The sequence below is a fragment of the Oryzias melastigma genome, unplaced genomic scaffold, assembly GCF_002922805.2.
Source record: "Oryzias melastigma strain HK-1 unplaced genomic scaffold, ASM292280v2 sc00263, whole genome shotgun sequence".
NCBI classification, from domain to species: domain Eukaryota; kingdom Metazoa; phylum Chordata; class Actinopteri; order Beloniformes; family Adrianichthyidae; genus Oryzias; species Oryzias melastigma.
In genome coordinates, this window is record NW_023416897.1 from 376,168 (window position 1) to 389,016 (window position 12,849).

At 44.3% G+C, this 12,849-nt stretch overlaps 1 protein-coding gene across 1 annotated transcript; it reads right to left on the reverse strand.

Annotated features, from left to right (window-relative positions):
* Positions 1–2,734: 2,734 nt before the first annotated feature.
* On the reverse strand, positions 2,735–12,062 carry gstt1a (glutathione S-transferase theta 1a). The gene is made up of 5 exons (XM_024263542.2): positions 11,899–12,062; positions 11,470–11,557; positions 10,699–10,849; positions 6,417–6,593; positions 2,735–3,142 (listed from the first exon to the last, which is right to left on the reverse strand). Exons 1-5 carry the CDS (start codon positions 12,002–12,004, stop codon positions 2,942–2,944), a joined length of 723 nt encoding a protein of 240 aa, XP_024119310.1. The 5' UTR covers positions 12,005–12,062; the 3' UTR covers positions 2,735–2,941.
* Positions 12,063–12,849: the final 787 nt, after the last annotated feature.

Sequence of the window (12,849 nt, forward strand, 5' to 3'; positions counted from 1 at the left end):
TAGGGGACAGAAGGTCGAAGGTCCACCTTCCTTGTGTGATGCATGCGTGTTTGTTTGTTAGAGTGTGTATTTGTGGTGTTAGAGGTGTGTGTACTAAAGGGTGCAGTTAAAATTGGTGAGAAGGCCTTAACAGGGCATCTCATGATTGCTCGCAGTGATGTCTAAGCACCCCCCCACCAGCGGCCCTACATGTCTATGGTGCCGTTAAAATTCCCGTCGTCACTGCCCTTGCTGCTTCCCAGAGAACACATGGTGAGATGTCAGGAGTATTGTTAAATTCTAAGAAGGTTGCCCACTCTTTTTTAAAGAATTCAATAAACTCTTGATCTTTTAACAGAGAGTTATTAAACCTCCAGGTGGAACCCGAAGGTGTTGCTGCTTCCCTGACAATATTTACAGAAACTGGTGCATGATCACTGATGATAATTGGATGAATGCTTTAGCTTTTAACATCTTTTAGAAGAGATTTACTGATTAATAAATAATCTAAACGAGAGTGTGAGTGGTGAACTGGAGAGAAGAAGGTGAACCCTTTAGTGTTTGGATGACATGAGCACCAAACGTCGCAGAGACCAAGATCATTCATGTCCTGCTTCAGAATACTTGCAGACCGCCATGTATGCTGGTGTGCAGCTGTGCTGAGTCTGTCAAGTTCTGGATCCAGAATAAAATTGAGGTCTCCTCCTGTCAGAAATATAGAGTCCGAGTGAGCTGAGAGTGACGTGAAGAATCTGTGAATTAAGGAGGAGTCGTCACTATTCGGACTGTACAAACTTGCTATACATAAATTTTCATTCTGAATGGATATAGTAATGATTACATATCATCCCTCTGGATCAATAACTGTATCTTTATAAGTAAAAATAATATTTTTATTAATTAAAATGGCTACTCCTCTTTGTTTGGAGTTGTAACTAGCAGCATAGACTGAAGGGAACTGCGAACAGCACATGAGATGTTCAGTTGATTTGGATAAGTGGATCTCCTGCAGTAAAACTATATCTGCTTTTAAATCATTCAGGTGGTTTAAAACTTTCAGCCTCTTGGGTCCAGAGTTCATTCCACGAACATTCCAGCTAATAATGTTCAGATTAGACATGACTACACTGACTGGGGGGGTGTGAAGCTGCATAGTGCGTGCACCTGCTGTGCCCGTGAGCGCGCGTGCCCGCTGACCGGTGCGCAGTGAAGCGCTGTGTGTTGGAGCGCGTGGGTGTTTTCTGGCTGCGTGAGCTGCATGTGGGGCGTGTCCTGTATAAACATATGTGATGCATATGCAGAATATCAGCGAGTGTGTGCGGGATCGCGTGTGTATGCCCGCATGCGAGCGTGTGTGCGCTCGCGCGCTCGTTCCGTGAATGAGCGAGAGCTTACCTGGAGTGTGATGTCATCTGATGGTATGGGGGAGAGGAAGAGTGGAAGAGAGGGGGTTTGAGAGAAGGAATAAAAGAGAGAAAGAAAAAGAAATCACAAAAACCACAGAAACATGGAGAGGGGAGATAAAAAACGTCTCTCCTGAGAGGAGGTGTGGGGGGGGTGGTTGATCTGTTTCCATTCATTTAAATAAGCTTAGCAGGTGATTTCAGCGCAGCTCAGACGCAGCAGCGTGGGGGGGTCTTCAGTACAGCCTCGGGGTGATCTCAGGGTCCCGGAAGAGCCGACCGTCCACGAAGAGTTTGTCCACGGTGACCACCGCGCGGGACCCGGCGGTCAGGTGTTGTCTTCTCAGGGGAAAAAGCAGCTTCCTGCGGCGCAAAATCTCCGCGGGATACTGGTCATTTACGCTGTAGTGGGTTCCCTTCAGCTCCGGTCCTCGGCTTTTAACAGAAACTTTCTGTTTATAGAACAGAAACTTAGCTACAATCGGATGCGGGTGCTGGCTGCCGGGCTTCTTCCCTCCGAGCTGGTGGACTCTGTCGAAGGTGATCTTCTGTTTTTCCTTCGGGATCTTCAGTTGGGCCTCCATGAAGGTCTTCACCGTGGCCTCCGGGTCTTCCCCCGCCTCCTCTGGAATTCCCGAAATAACCAGGTTGTCCCTCATGCTCCACGCCTGAAGATCCAGGAGGGTTTCCTTCATGGCTCGGTTCTCTTCAGAGAGCCGGGTGGTGTTAGCACCTTCACGGACTCCCTGAGGCTCTGGTTCTCTGCGGCTAATTCCTGCAGCTGCTGCTGGCTGAACTCCAGAGACTCCCGCAGGCCCTGGAACTCTTGGTGGAGGATCTCCAGCAGGTTGAGGCGGGCATCAAGGCTGGAGAGCTTTTTATCAATGGAATCTAACACGTCGCTGATTCTGCTGCCTGGAGAGGAGACGGCCCCGGGAGAATCTTCGGGACGGTTCCGCTTGGTGGAAGGCGTGGTGGTGGAGCCCTTCTTCATGACTATGGTATCAAAGCAGTCGTTGATGTACTTCTCCAAGTCCTCCAGGCTGTCAAAAACGTATTAATCTTTTCCAAATATGTGTTAATTATCTGAATATTTATATGGCGGTATAATGAAAAAAGCTGGCAATTGTTGTTTTAGCTCACCACACTCCTCTCGTCAGTCTCGCGATACTACAGCATGATGGACTTTTAGTTTAAAGACATTTTTGGACAATTCAAGGGTACTAAAATGTTGGTTTTAAGTGTTTTCTTTTAATTTTTTTTAATAAATGTAATGCAGATTAGGGCCTGGTGGGGAGGTGTAGAAACACAAGAGACATTTGATTAAAAAAAAAGAACACAAGAAGTGTGAATAGTGTTTTAAATCACTTGTATTTTTGCTTAAACCTTTGACTTTATTGATAACAAGAAAGAGTTCCTATGAAGTTACAGAGTTTAATGAAGACCTTAATTCATTTGAGATGGTTCAAAGAGGGTTAAACTTGTCATGTTAAACCTGCAGCAAAATCCTTCAAAGACAGAAGGTTGTAAAGCCGGAAAATCTTTGTCTTCACACTTTCTCAGCGGAAAAGCTTCTCATACTTGGGTTTCAGCTTTTCCAAACTGCTGTTGTTCTGCATCTTCTGCTGCAGACTCTTGGAGTCTAGAATCCTCTCATGAGCTTCTTGAAACAGCTTCTCTCCAAGCTCCTTTTTCACCCGATCTCTCCAGGCACTCAGCTTTGGCCGTCCTTCCAGCACATCCAAGGCCACTGCAAAAGGCTGAAAGCATTCACACGAAACAGAGAAATGTCTTCTCAGAGGAAACTTCAATCCAGATGCCTAAAAAATGTAATTTTTTTTTCACTTGAAAAGTTTTTTTCCCTCATTAATCACAGAAGCTTAGAATAACCTGCAATGGACAAAATCCCTAAAGTAGTTATCTTTACTTTTTAAAATAATTATTGGTTTTTCAAGGTTGACTGTTTTCCCAATTCTTGCTTGTGGAAACACTTTCAAAGTTCAGATATTCTTAAGAAAATTAACACAAAATCATAGAATACAACCAAAGATCATCTTTGCCAAATGAACACATTATGTCCTGTGCAGTAGACACAGGACTTAATGGCACAGAGAAGCATTCTAGGATCTACTACCAATCAGGACACAGATGTAGACTCATTTAATCTATATATATATATATATATGTATATATACATATGCACATTTGACATGTGCATGACGCCAACAATTTTTTTTGACCCATTAATCGCGGATTTTCTTATACGTGCCTTTCCATACCGCGCACAGGCGTCCCTCATCGCCCTCTAACTCACCTACTCCTCTCACTAGATCACGGGCGGGTCTCCAACCACCGAGCTACTAGCTAGAACCTCCCCAGCGCCAGGACGCGGAGAGCTCCTGCACCCTAACCCGGCTCCGGTTCGCGTCCAGTACCACATCTGGTGGTATCGGCTCGCGTCCGACGCCGCATCCCTAGAGCTGCGGACCCCCGACGTTCCGAACAGCAAGCGCACCGGGGGACATTTTAAATGTAATTTAAACAACGCCAGTTATTTGTAGATGAAAAGATAAATCTCAGCTTTGAGTGTGTGGCCCGTTCGTCTTTTGCCGCGCGAAAATATGAAAAATACCCCAAAGTTCTGGAGGTGTAAGCGTAATCCAGCCACAGTATAGCTGTCTGTCTGCCGGCATATTCATGGCGTGAGCTCCGCTGGACACGTCGCTGCATGGAGCTGCAGCCAGAGAACGCGGCGGCAGTAACAGACTGTCAAACTATCCACAGTGTATCCTGCTTTTCTCAGTCTTTGTAGTTCACTTTCGGCTTATCCCTTTGGGGTTATCACAGCGTAACAGCACCCACTGTTTCGGATCAATGATTTGGCAGAGTTTTTACGCCGGATGTCCTTCCTGACACAACCCTGTACTTGAGGGGCACAGGGACCCAGTTAGGCAGCAGCATCAAGGGTCTTGCCTAAGGACCCAATCTAGATGGGGATCAGTGGACAAACCTGGGAATTGAACCCAGTCATCCTGCGTGCCAGCCCTTCACCTAGCCCACTGAGCCACCCAGCTGCTGCTTTTCTCAGTCTTTAATGTTCTAAAAAACAAAAGTTCATTGGAAATGATAAATCTCTATTTCATTTATTACTGTAGTTCAGCAGAGGAGGAAAAGATTTGGTCCTGACAAAAAATGAACATGAAAGTGTTATGGAAATTTTATTTTTGATGTTTTTTATTTTATTTTACTGAACGTTGATTGAAGTTTTGAATTTAAAATGCCCTTCACTTGCACTTGGGCTTTTGTTAGGCATTTTATGTTACAGCCTTTAATTGTTAAGAAAGTTTATCTCAATACAATGTTACAAAATAAAGTATTTCTGATGAAAACTATACATTTTGTCATTCTTGTTTTCATAATTGATGTAAAACTGCTAAATTCCACAAAGCGCACATTTTTTCCTATAAAAAGGCCACATATTAATTTGTGAATAATCGCTAGTTCACTATGGACAAAATGCAATTGATCGCGATAAAAAATTTTAATCGCCTGACAGCTCTAATATATATATATATAAATATATATATATACTGCTCACAAAGATTAAAGAACACTTTTTATTGGGCCTGTCATGAATTGAATTAAACCTGTCTGATAATTTTCTGGTTGGTTAAGCAGCTGAGGGCCTCGTTAATCAATTTCAGCTGTATTGGTGTTCATGGAATTAACAACAGGTGCTCTTCAGTGGCAGCAATTAGAAAACCCTCAAAACAGGACTGGTGTTACATGTGGAGGTCTTCAACCCCTCAGCAGGACCGATACCTGCTCCTTTGTACAAGGAGGAACAGGCTGAGCACTGCTCGTGCCCTACAGAATGACCTCCAGAGGGCCACTGGTGTGAATGTCTCTACCCAAACAATCAGGAACAGACTTCATGAAGGTGGCCTGAGGGCCCCACGTCCTGTAGTGGGCCCTGTGCTCACTGCCCAGCACCGTGGAGCTCCACTGGCATTTGCTCAAGAACACCAGAATTGGCAAGTCCGCCACTGGGGACAGTACCTGGAGGCAGTACCTGGAGGATGAAGGAATTGAAACAATTGAATGGCCTTCACCATCCCCTGACTTAAACCCAATAGAACATCTCTGGGACATTATGTTTGGGTCTATTAGGTGCCGCCAGGTTGCGCCTCAGACTGTACAACAGCTCAGGGATGCCCTCACACAGATCTGGGAGGAAATGCCACAAGACACCATCCGTCGTCTCAATAGGAGCATGCTGCGACGTTGTCAAGCATGCATACAAGCTGGTGGGGGCCACACAAGATACTGAAAAGCATTTTTAGTTCCAGAAATGAAGTTTTGGAAAAAATAGACTAATCTGCCACAGCTTCATTTCAGTCTCATTTTATGGTATCTACACAATTGAGCCTCTGTAGGCTGAAAACTTTTCCATTAAAAGACTTGTCATCCATTTGTTCCTAAGACACTGCTCTGTCGTTATCTGTATAGATATCCAACTTCATACTGAGATGTGATGTATCTAATGTGTTTCTTTAAAGTGCTCCTTTAATTTTTGTGAGCAATATACACACTGCATTTTACTATATCCACAAAATATCAGTTTCAGTTACAGACTTGCCACAAAAATTACATGGGGTTGTGGTTTATTTCAAACCTTTTAAATTGAATTGGAATGAAGAACTCACAATAATCAAAAAGATGAATGACGCTATGCTTCCAAAGGACAGTTGGCTGTGAAGAGTGCAGCTTTCGCTTTTCTGCTTTAGATTTAGGGTTGTACTGACTCTGGGTGAACACCAACATCCAGTATGTAAAAAAAAAAAAAAAAAAAAAAAAAGTGATTGTGGGCCTGGACACAAAGATACATTATCGTGGAGTTATTTCATGCTGAATATACAGGATACTTAATAGTTTCCACATGTATAGCTGAAAAAGAAACCCCACCCGATTCCAGTCTAAAGCAGAAATCATGCAACAGCAGAACAGATGCTGCAATTTGAACCCTTTTTATACCTGCATGACTTCCACTACTGCCACCACGTCTGCCAGAGAGATTTTGTTGCTGACAAGGAACAACTTATCCTTAAGGAATTTCTCCTCCAGCAGGTCTAGGGAGTGTCTCAGATCCTCAAGAGCGATGTCCATCTTCTCTTTGGAGACTTCAGAGCCCATGATTGCTGGAAACAGTGTCTGCAGGTAACAGTTTGCACAGTTTAGTCAGTCATGGTTTTCTTGTGTTACAATGTCTATTCATTACTTTTCTCAATGTCATGTTTTGTTTTGTTTTTTTGCCAATTGCAATAGTTAAATCACATTAGAAGAAGAAAAACAACAAAAACAACTACAGGGCTCTCCACAGAGACAACAAGAAACACAAAGACACAGATTACAGCCAAGAGACGAGGCCACCAGGCCGAGGGTCCCCGCTAGGGATGGGGTAGGGGACAGAAGGTCGAAGGTCCCACCTTCCTTGTGTGATGAATGTGTGTTGGTATGTGTTAGTGTATATTTTGTAGTGTTAGAGGTGTGTGTACTAAGGGGCGCAGGTAAAATTGGTGAGGAGGGCATTGACAGGACAACTGAGCACCGAGAGGACATCTACTGTTTGCTGGCAGTGATGTCCAAGCACCTCCCCACCAAGGGTCCTAAATTCCTAAGGTGGAAATAAAACCAATGGCAGGGGCAAATCCATGCAGCAGCCACAGGAGGGGGGCCATTGCTAAGTTGTCCACCCCCCAAAGCGCAACGCAAGATAACCACCCTTCCAATCGCCCTAATGCATGTTTGTATGACGAGGGGGATAGGTTGGGGGCAGCTGGCAGAATGACACAGACACTAACGAGACCAAGGTAGCACGACAAGCTGCGGCCCCAACCGATTAACTCAGAAGAGATCACAAACCTCCGGACCCCCTAGGCCCCATATCTATTGGCACCCAGACTCCCCACGGAAAGCTCCCCCTGCCGGACAGGCCACCCAGCCCACTCCCCCAAGACCCCACGGCAACGGCAGGCGCCGCCTGGAGCACCGGCGTGCCCTAAGGGGGTTGCCCCACCTTGCCCCAGAGCCAGAGAGGGAGTGATCCCACCCCCCAGGTGCAGGTGAGCAGCCTCAACCCTAGACCATTACCCCAGCATTGGTCACATGTACCTATATGTGGGGTTGACCTGGAGGGGGGCTGGGGGTTTTCTGGGCCAGTGAAGGGTCATCGGCAAAAGCAGCCACATCTTAAGGGAAGAGCAGGTGTGCCTTGCAGTTCCCTTCAGGCTCGCACGGCCACCTTAAGGGAGGTCATGAAAATCTAAGGTACCATTGCTGAGCGTATGGTAAGTGTATGCTGTACTATAGTGCCTTGACACCACACTTTAATCATTAATAAGGTGTGCACACTGGCTTCTTACTGAAAATATGTACAGATTGAGCAGGTGATAAATAGGTGTGAATGAATTATTTTCTTATTTCTAGCACTTGCACCCAAGGAGTGTGCAAGGGATGCACACTTATCCCTTCCACAATACTACGTAGAGCTCAGAATTTGGGGGGTGAAAAAAATGAAAAATATGTTCATCCTTACTTACCTCACATGTTGTTTAAGTGTTTGAGACAATCTATCCTCTCCAGCACGCTTGTAGAAAATAATGTGTTCTGTGGGTCCACAGAGTGGTCTATAACTTTGATATATCCTGCAGGTGACCTGCATGCACTGTACAGATTTGCCCATTATCTGCATGCAGAGAGCCTGTAATAGCAGTTATGACTAAGACCTAACATTACTGGACAAGTAAACTGGAGCAATCTCAAAACCATTAAGTTGTGCATGTGTAAAAGCCAAAGATGGGTAAGCCTACTTCTTGCATCCTAGATGGTTGGTAATACAGAAGGTCCAGAGAGGAGATAAAGAAAAACTGTACCATAAACTTAATCAAAAAATAACACTGTAGAGGGTGGAGCAAAGCAATGACAAAAATAATAATAGAAGTTAGGGGTGTAACAGATCACGGATAATCCACGGTCCGTACAGATCACTGGCCATAGTTTGGCCCACACGCATACCGCCCCCTTCTCCTCCCCCTGCCGCCGCTGCGTACCTCGCGTTGTGCGCGCATTATTAAAATTAATTATCTATCCACACCAAAAACAATTGGCATCAAATTCATGTACCGTACACAGTCCTTGCTTTAACATGCGGCAAATTTGCTGCTTGACAGTTATCCAAAAGTCTGTTAATCTGAAGCTCCTGCCTCCTGAAGTTCTGGAGCATCTTCAAACCCCCAAACTCCAGCAGCATAAAACAGAACGGGCCCAACCATAGAATCATACAACTTAGTAAAAATGTCAAAACCTAACTCAGGACAAACCTTCATCTTATTAACTACAGTTCCTAGTGCCCTCCCAGCAGACTCCGATAACACCCTCCCGCCTTCTGAAAAAGTCATGTTTTCATGAAAAACAAAACCAAGATACTTATAGGTGACAGAATACATCAGTAATGTTGTTCCAAAATAAAACTGATAATCACTTTATTTTGTGAACTAGAATGTCTGTTTTTTATGAAGCCAGTCTCTGAAGTTTTAAAACGCAAATAAAAAACAGAATGATCAGGAAGTCTACATCTGTCATCTATCATGTTCATCACATGCTGGTCATTTTTTTCTAATAAACATAAAGGGGTAAAGACTTTAAATTCTATACAGGTACTCAAATCTCTATGTGGAGTCACAATGTAATCAACCACAGCTTTACCTCTGACAGATATAGATGTAAAATTATTCTTTTCTGGAGTTATCCTACCATTCAGAACACAACACTTTGAGTCTTTAAGAAATTCTATAAACATTTCCCCATGTTTATTTAAGATTGTATCCAAGACCACCCTGGAGGGAATATCATCCTCGTCAGCATAGTCTCTCAGATGTGCGATGCGACTATTTAGATCTCCACAAATGTAAACAGAATCGACATCAGCAGCATATATTAATGAAAGTAAATGAGCAAAGAAAAGGTCCGCATTACGCCCCCACGTGGAGGTTTCAGGGGACAAATAACAAGAAATGATTATGAACGAATATTGTGATACAACATGCTCAAATCTTAAACAAAGTATTCCCTCATAAGTATTATCAATTCTTATTGAGAAACTGTCCAAAATAACATTTTCAACAAAAAGACCCACTCCCCCAGAGGCTTTAACAGCTCTTTTGTGCACAGCACGGTTGTGTCCAATCCAGGTAAAGCCATCAAGCTTCGGTGCTAGATTAGATAAGTGAGTTTCATTTAAAGAAATGATATCTGGCTCCAGCGATAGGAGAAGATGCGCTCTAAGTTTACAGTTATTCAGCGTCCATCCGTTTACGTTCCAATGAACCAAAACAACATGTTCAGTACTTACAGGCTGGGCGTAATCTCGTCACACCCGTGCCCTACGTTGTTCCACACCATCCTCCGCTGGAGAGCGTTTGACCAATCGTCCGTTGCCAGCCAAAAAGTAGTTCTTCGCTGTTGGAATCTCTCGCATGAGAGTCCGCAGTTTAAAATCCATCAGGCGCTCCGCGTGCGATTTCGCAGAGGATACGTAAACTCTTCTGTAGTTGTCGTGATCCTTGAGCTTATACTTCAAACGAAGCACAGCCACTTTGTCTTGTACCGTCTCGAGCTCTGCTCTCACCAGCCCAGGTTGCAGTCCTCTCGGTTTTACGCGCTCCGTGGCCACCAGCTTTGGCACCGGGTCACAGCGCAGTCCTTTCCGCAGCAACTCGTTCACTTTAGCCGCTAGATCCTCGCCATCCGTTTAAGGCAGCCCGACAATAACCAGCAAAACGTCTGGATCATAGGGCTTTCCCCGCACTTCTCTTTTGCTCATTTTCGCCTCAATATTGTCCATTCTGGAACTCATAATCGTGACTTCCAGATCCAGGTTGTTACGCACTTCGTTCACCGCCTTCTCCAGCTCACTTTTAAAAGCGGCTTGTCCATCCGAAATGACAGCAGGAAGTGTCTGTTCATGGAACAATATATCTCTCATACTTTATTCACACCGAAAACACACGTGGAAGCCCAAACACACATGTGCGATTGGGCTTCTGCACACAAAACACCAGGCCATTGAACGTGTGTTGAAAGTTGAACCATGTCAAACTTTTACCAATCAGGGACTCCGATTTGGGAATGACGTATGGAGGATGTCCCCTTTTCAGCGATGAAGGGGTGAACCGTCATCATGAAGGAGAAATTAATGATTGCTGTTTGTGTGTTGAAGGGTGTCAGTTGAGGCAAGAAGTCAATCAGGGACACAAACCTTGAACAAAAAGACCTTTGAACAGTGTGACCGCAGGTTCAGGTGCTGCCAAGATGAGTACTCATTAACCAGAGCTTGCTGTCGCAGGTCAGCCGGGAACCAGTGATCCGCCACCAAGCACTTCCTTGCCAGGTATTTCAGGATGGCTGTGCTGTGACACAGAACAATCTTAAGACATTGACCCTAGGCTGAAATCTGATAGCTAAAAAGTTTGTCCTCATCATGTTCGGTATAAATATGCAGCTCTGAACATCATGCCTCAGAAAACCGAACACTTTGAAATTATTTTTTAGATCAGTTTATGCCTGTCAGATGACTAAAATGTAAAAGCTTAGACAGAAATCCAAAAGTCCGGGATTACCCAGACTCCCCCCAAAGCTTTGTCTCTGCCTCAAGTCCACAGTTTACAGGTAGCTTCACATGTTTTCTCACATGTAACCCAGATCCGTCACCTCTTGTCTGGATGAAGTTGGCTGCTATGTCTGACAAGAGGATGATAGGAGTAGTTTTAAATCACAAATGCTTGACATTTGAAAGTCCATCTTCCACTGTGAACCATTTCTGCATAGTTAAGAGTTAGGTCTTAGGTGCAGAAAAATGGTCCATCCTTTGGGGTTGGACAAATGTTGCATCTTCTGATGTTTTGGCCTCAAACCTTTGCTGATGCTGAATTACAACCCCTGACTGGTGAGAGTTGAATACACAAACTGAGTAGAAGGGAGGACATGGAGCTGCATGAGTCAGCACTAACTAGGAAAGCAGAATATCTACCTCTCTGTCAGAACAAAGTCCCCGTCCTTCAGAACAGGAACTTTCTTTACAATGCTGAGTTTTGCAAACTCCTCACTGTACTGTTGCCCTGAAAAAAAAAATCAAACAGAAATGAGGCAGTGAAATCATCTGTTCTAACCCCCCTTCTCTTTGTACCCCCCAGCACATCTGCTCTCCCTGCAGAGGCATGGCAGGAAGAGATCAAGGGTTAATGTAACTGTACTCCCCAGCCTGTTAGGTTGGACTCTAAGTTTTCTGGCTGAAACAGGATGTGATCTGATAACAGAGGAATGCACCTCGTTTTAATGGGACAAATCAGGAATTGTTGAACTAAAAGTGAAAAAGTTCTAGACTTCTTGATTTTAAACTTTCAACAGGCAACATTTACATCTTGCATGCACATGAGTCTCTAATTGTGAGGGTGCTTACCTTCTGCAAGTTCAACATGCTTAAAATCAAAAGGGATCTTGAGAGTTTTGGCAAACAAAAAGACGGCACGGCATGGTGGGGACAGAAGGTCTAGATACAGCTCCATCCTGTCAGAGTGTGAAGCTGCAGCTGCAGTCTACTGCTTGTTATCCTGCAGAGCTCCTCCTCTTCTCACTGGAGGAGGACTCACTGAGTTCTAATTGATGGCGACACTTCAAAGTAAACAGGCTGTCTGGGGTGAGCAGTTCGACCTTCGGTCAAACATTTTGTAAACACAGCTGAGATAAGGGCATGTGGCTCTTCTTTGTCTGTGATGCAGCTCTATGATCATGATGAGTTTGAAGTCAGCGGTGTAAGCTTCACCTGACTCTCCAAAGGACTGACCCCAAACTCCATACAGAACCCCTCATTTCAGAAAACACGCCAGCTCAATTAGAAATCATGTGTGCATTGTGTTTCTCTGGGTTTTTTTTTTTTCTAAACTTGTCCTGTCCAACAGCTGAGTCAACAGATGTGGGCTGAGAGCTTCTAGTGTTAGACAGATTTTACTGTCACAACAGGGATTTATTCAGTATTAACCCTGTTGTATTCAATGACAAAATTTATTTATATAGATTATGTTTTTATTTTTTGTTGGACCGGACAGAAAGGAAAAAAGAAAGGAAGGGGGTTAGAGAAAAAGAGAAAGAAGAAGATGGCAACAGAGGGAAGCAACATCATACCCCCCCACACACACACACACCCACACACACACACTCTATACACGCTATAATTGTCTCCATTTTTAAACTAGTCAAAATGTACTCAATTCAACTGTAACAGCAGCTCACACACTCCATCATACAAACCAACACCAATAAAGCCTTTCATTCTGTCACACAAACGGTTAGTGCTAAGGTGAGCTGATACCTGTGTTCAGGTGAGTGTTTATGTTTCACTGAGGTGGATGGT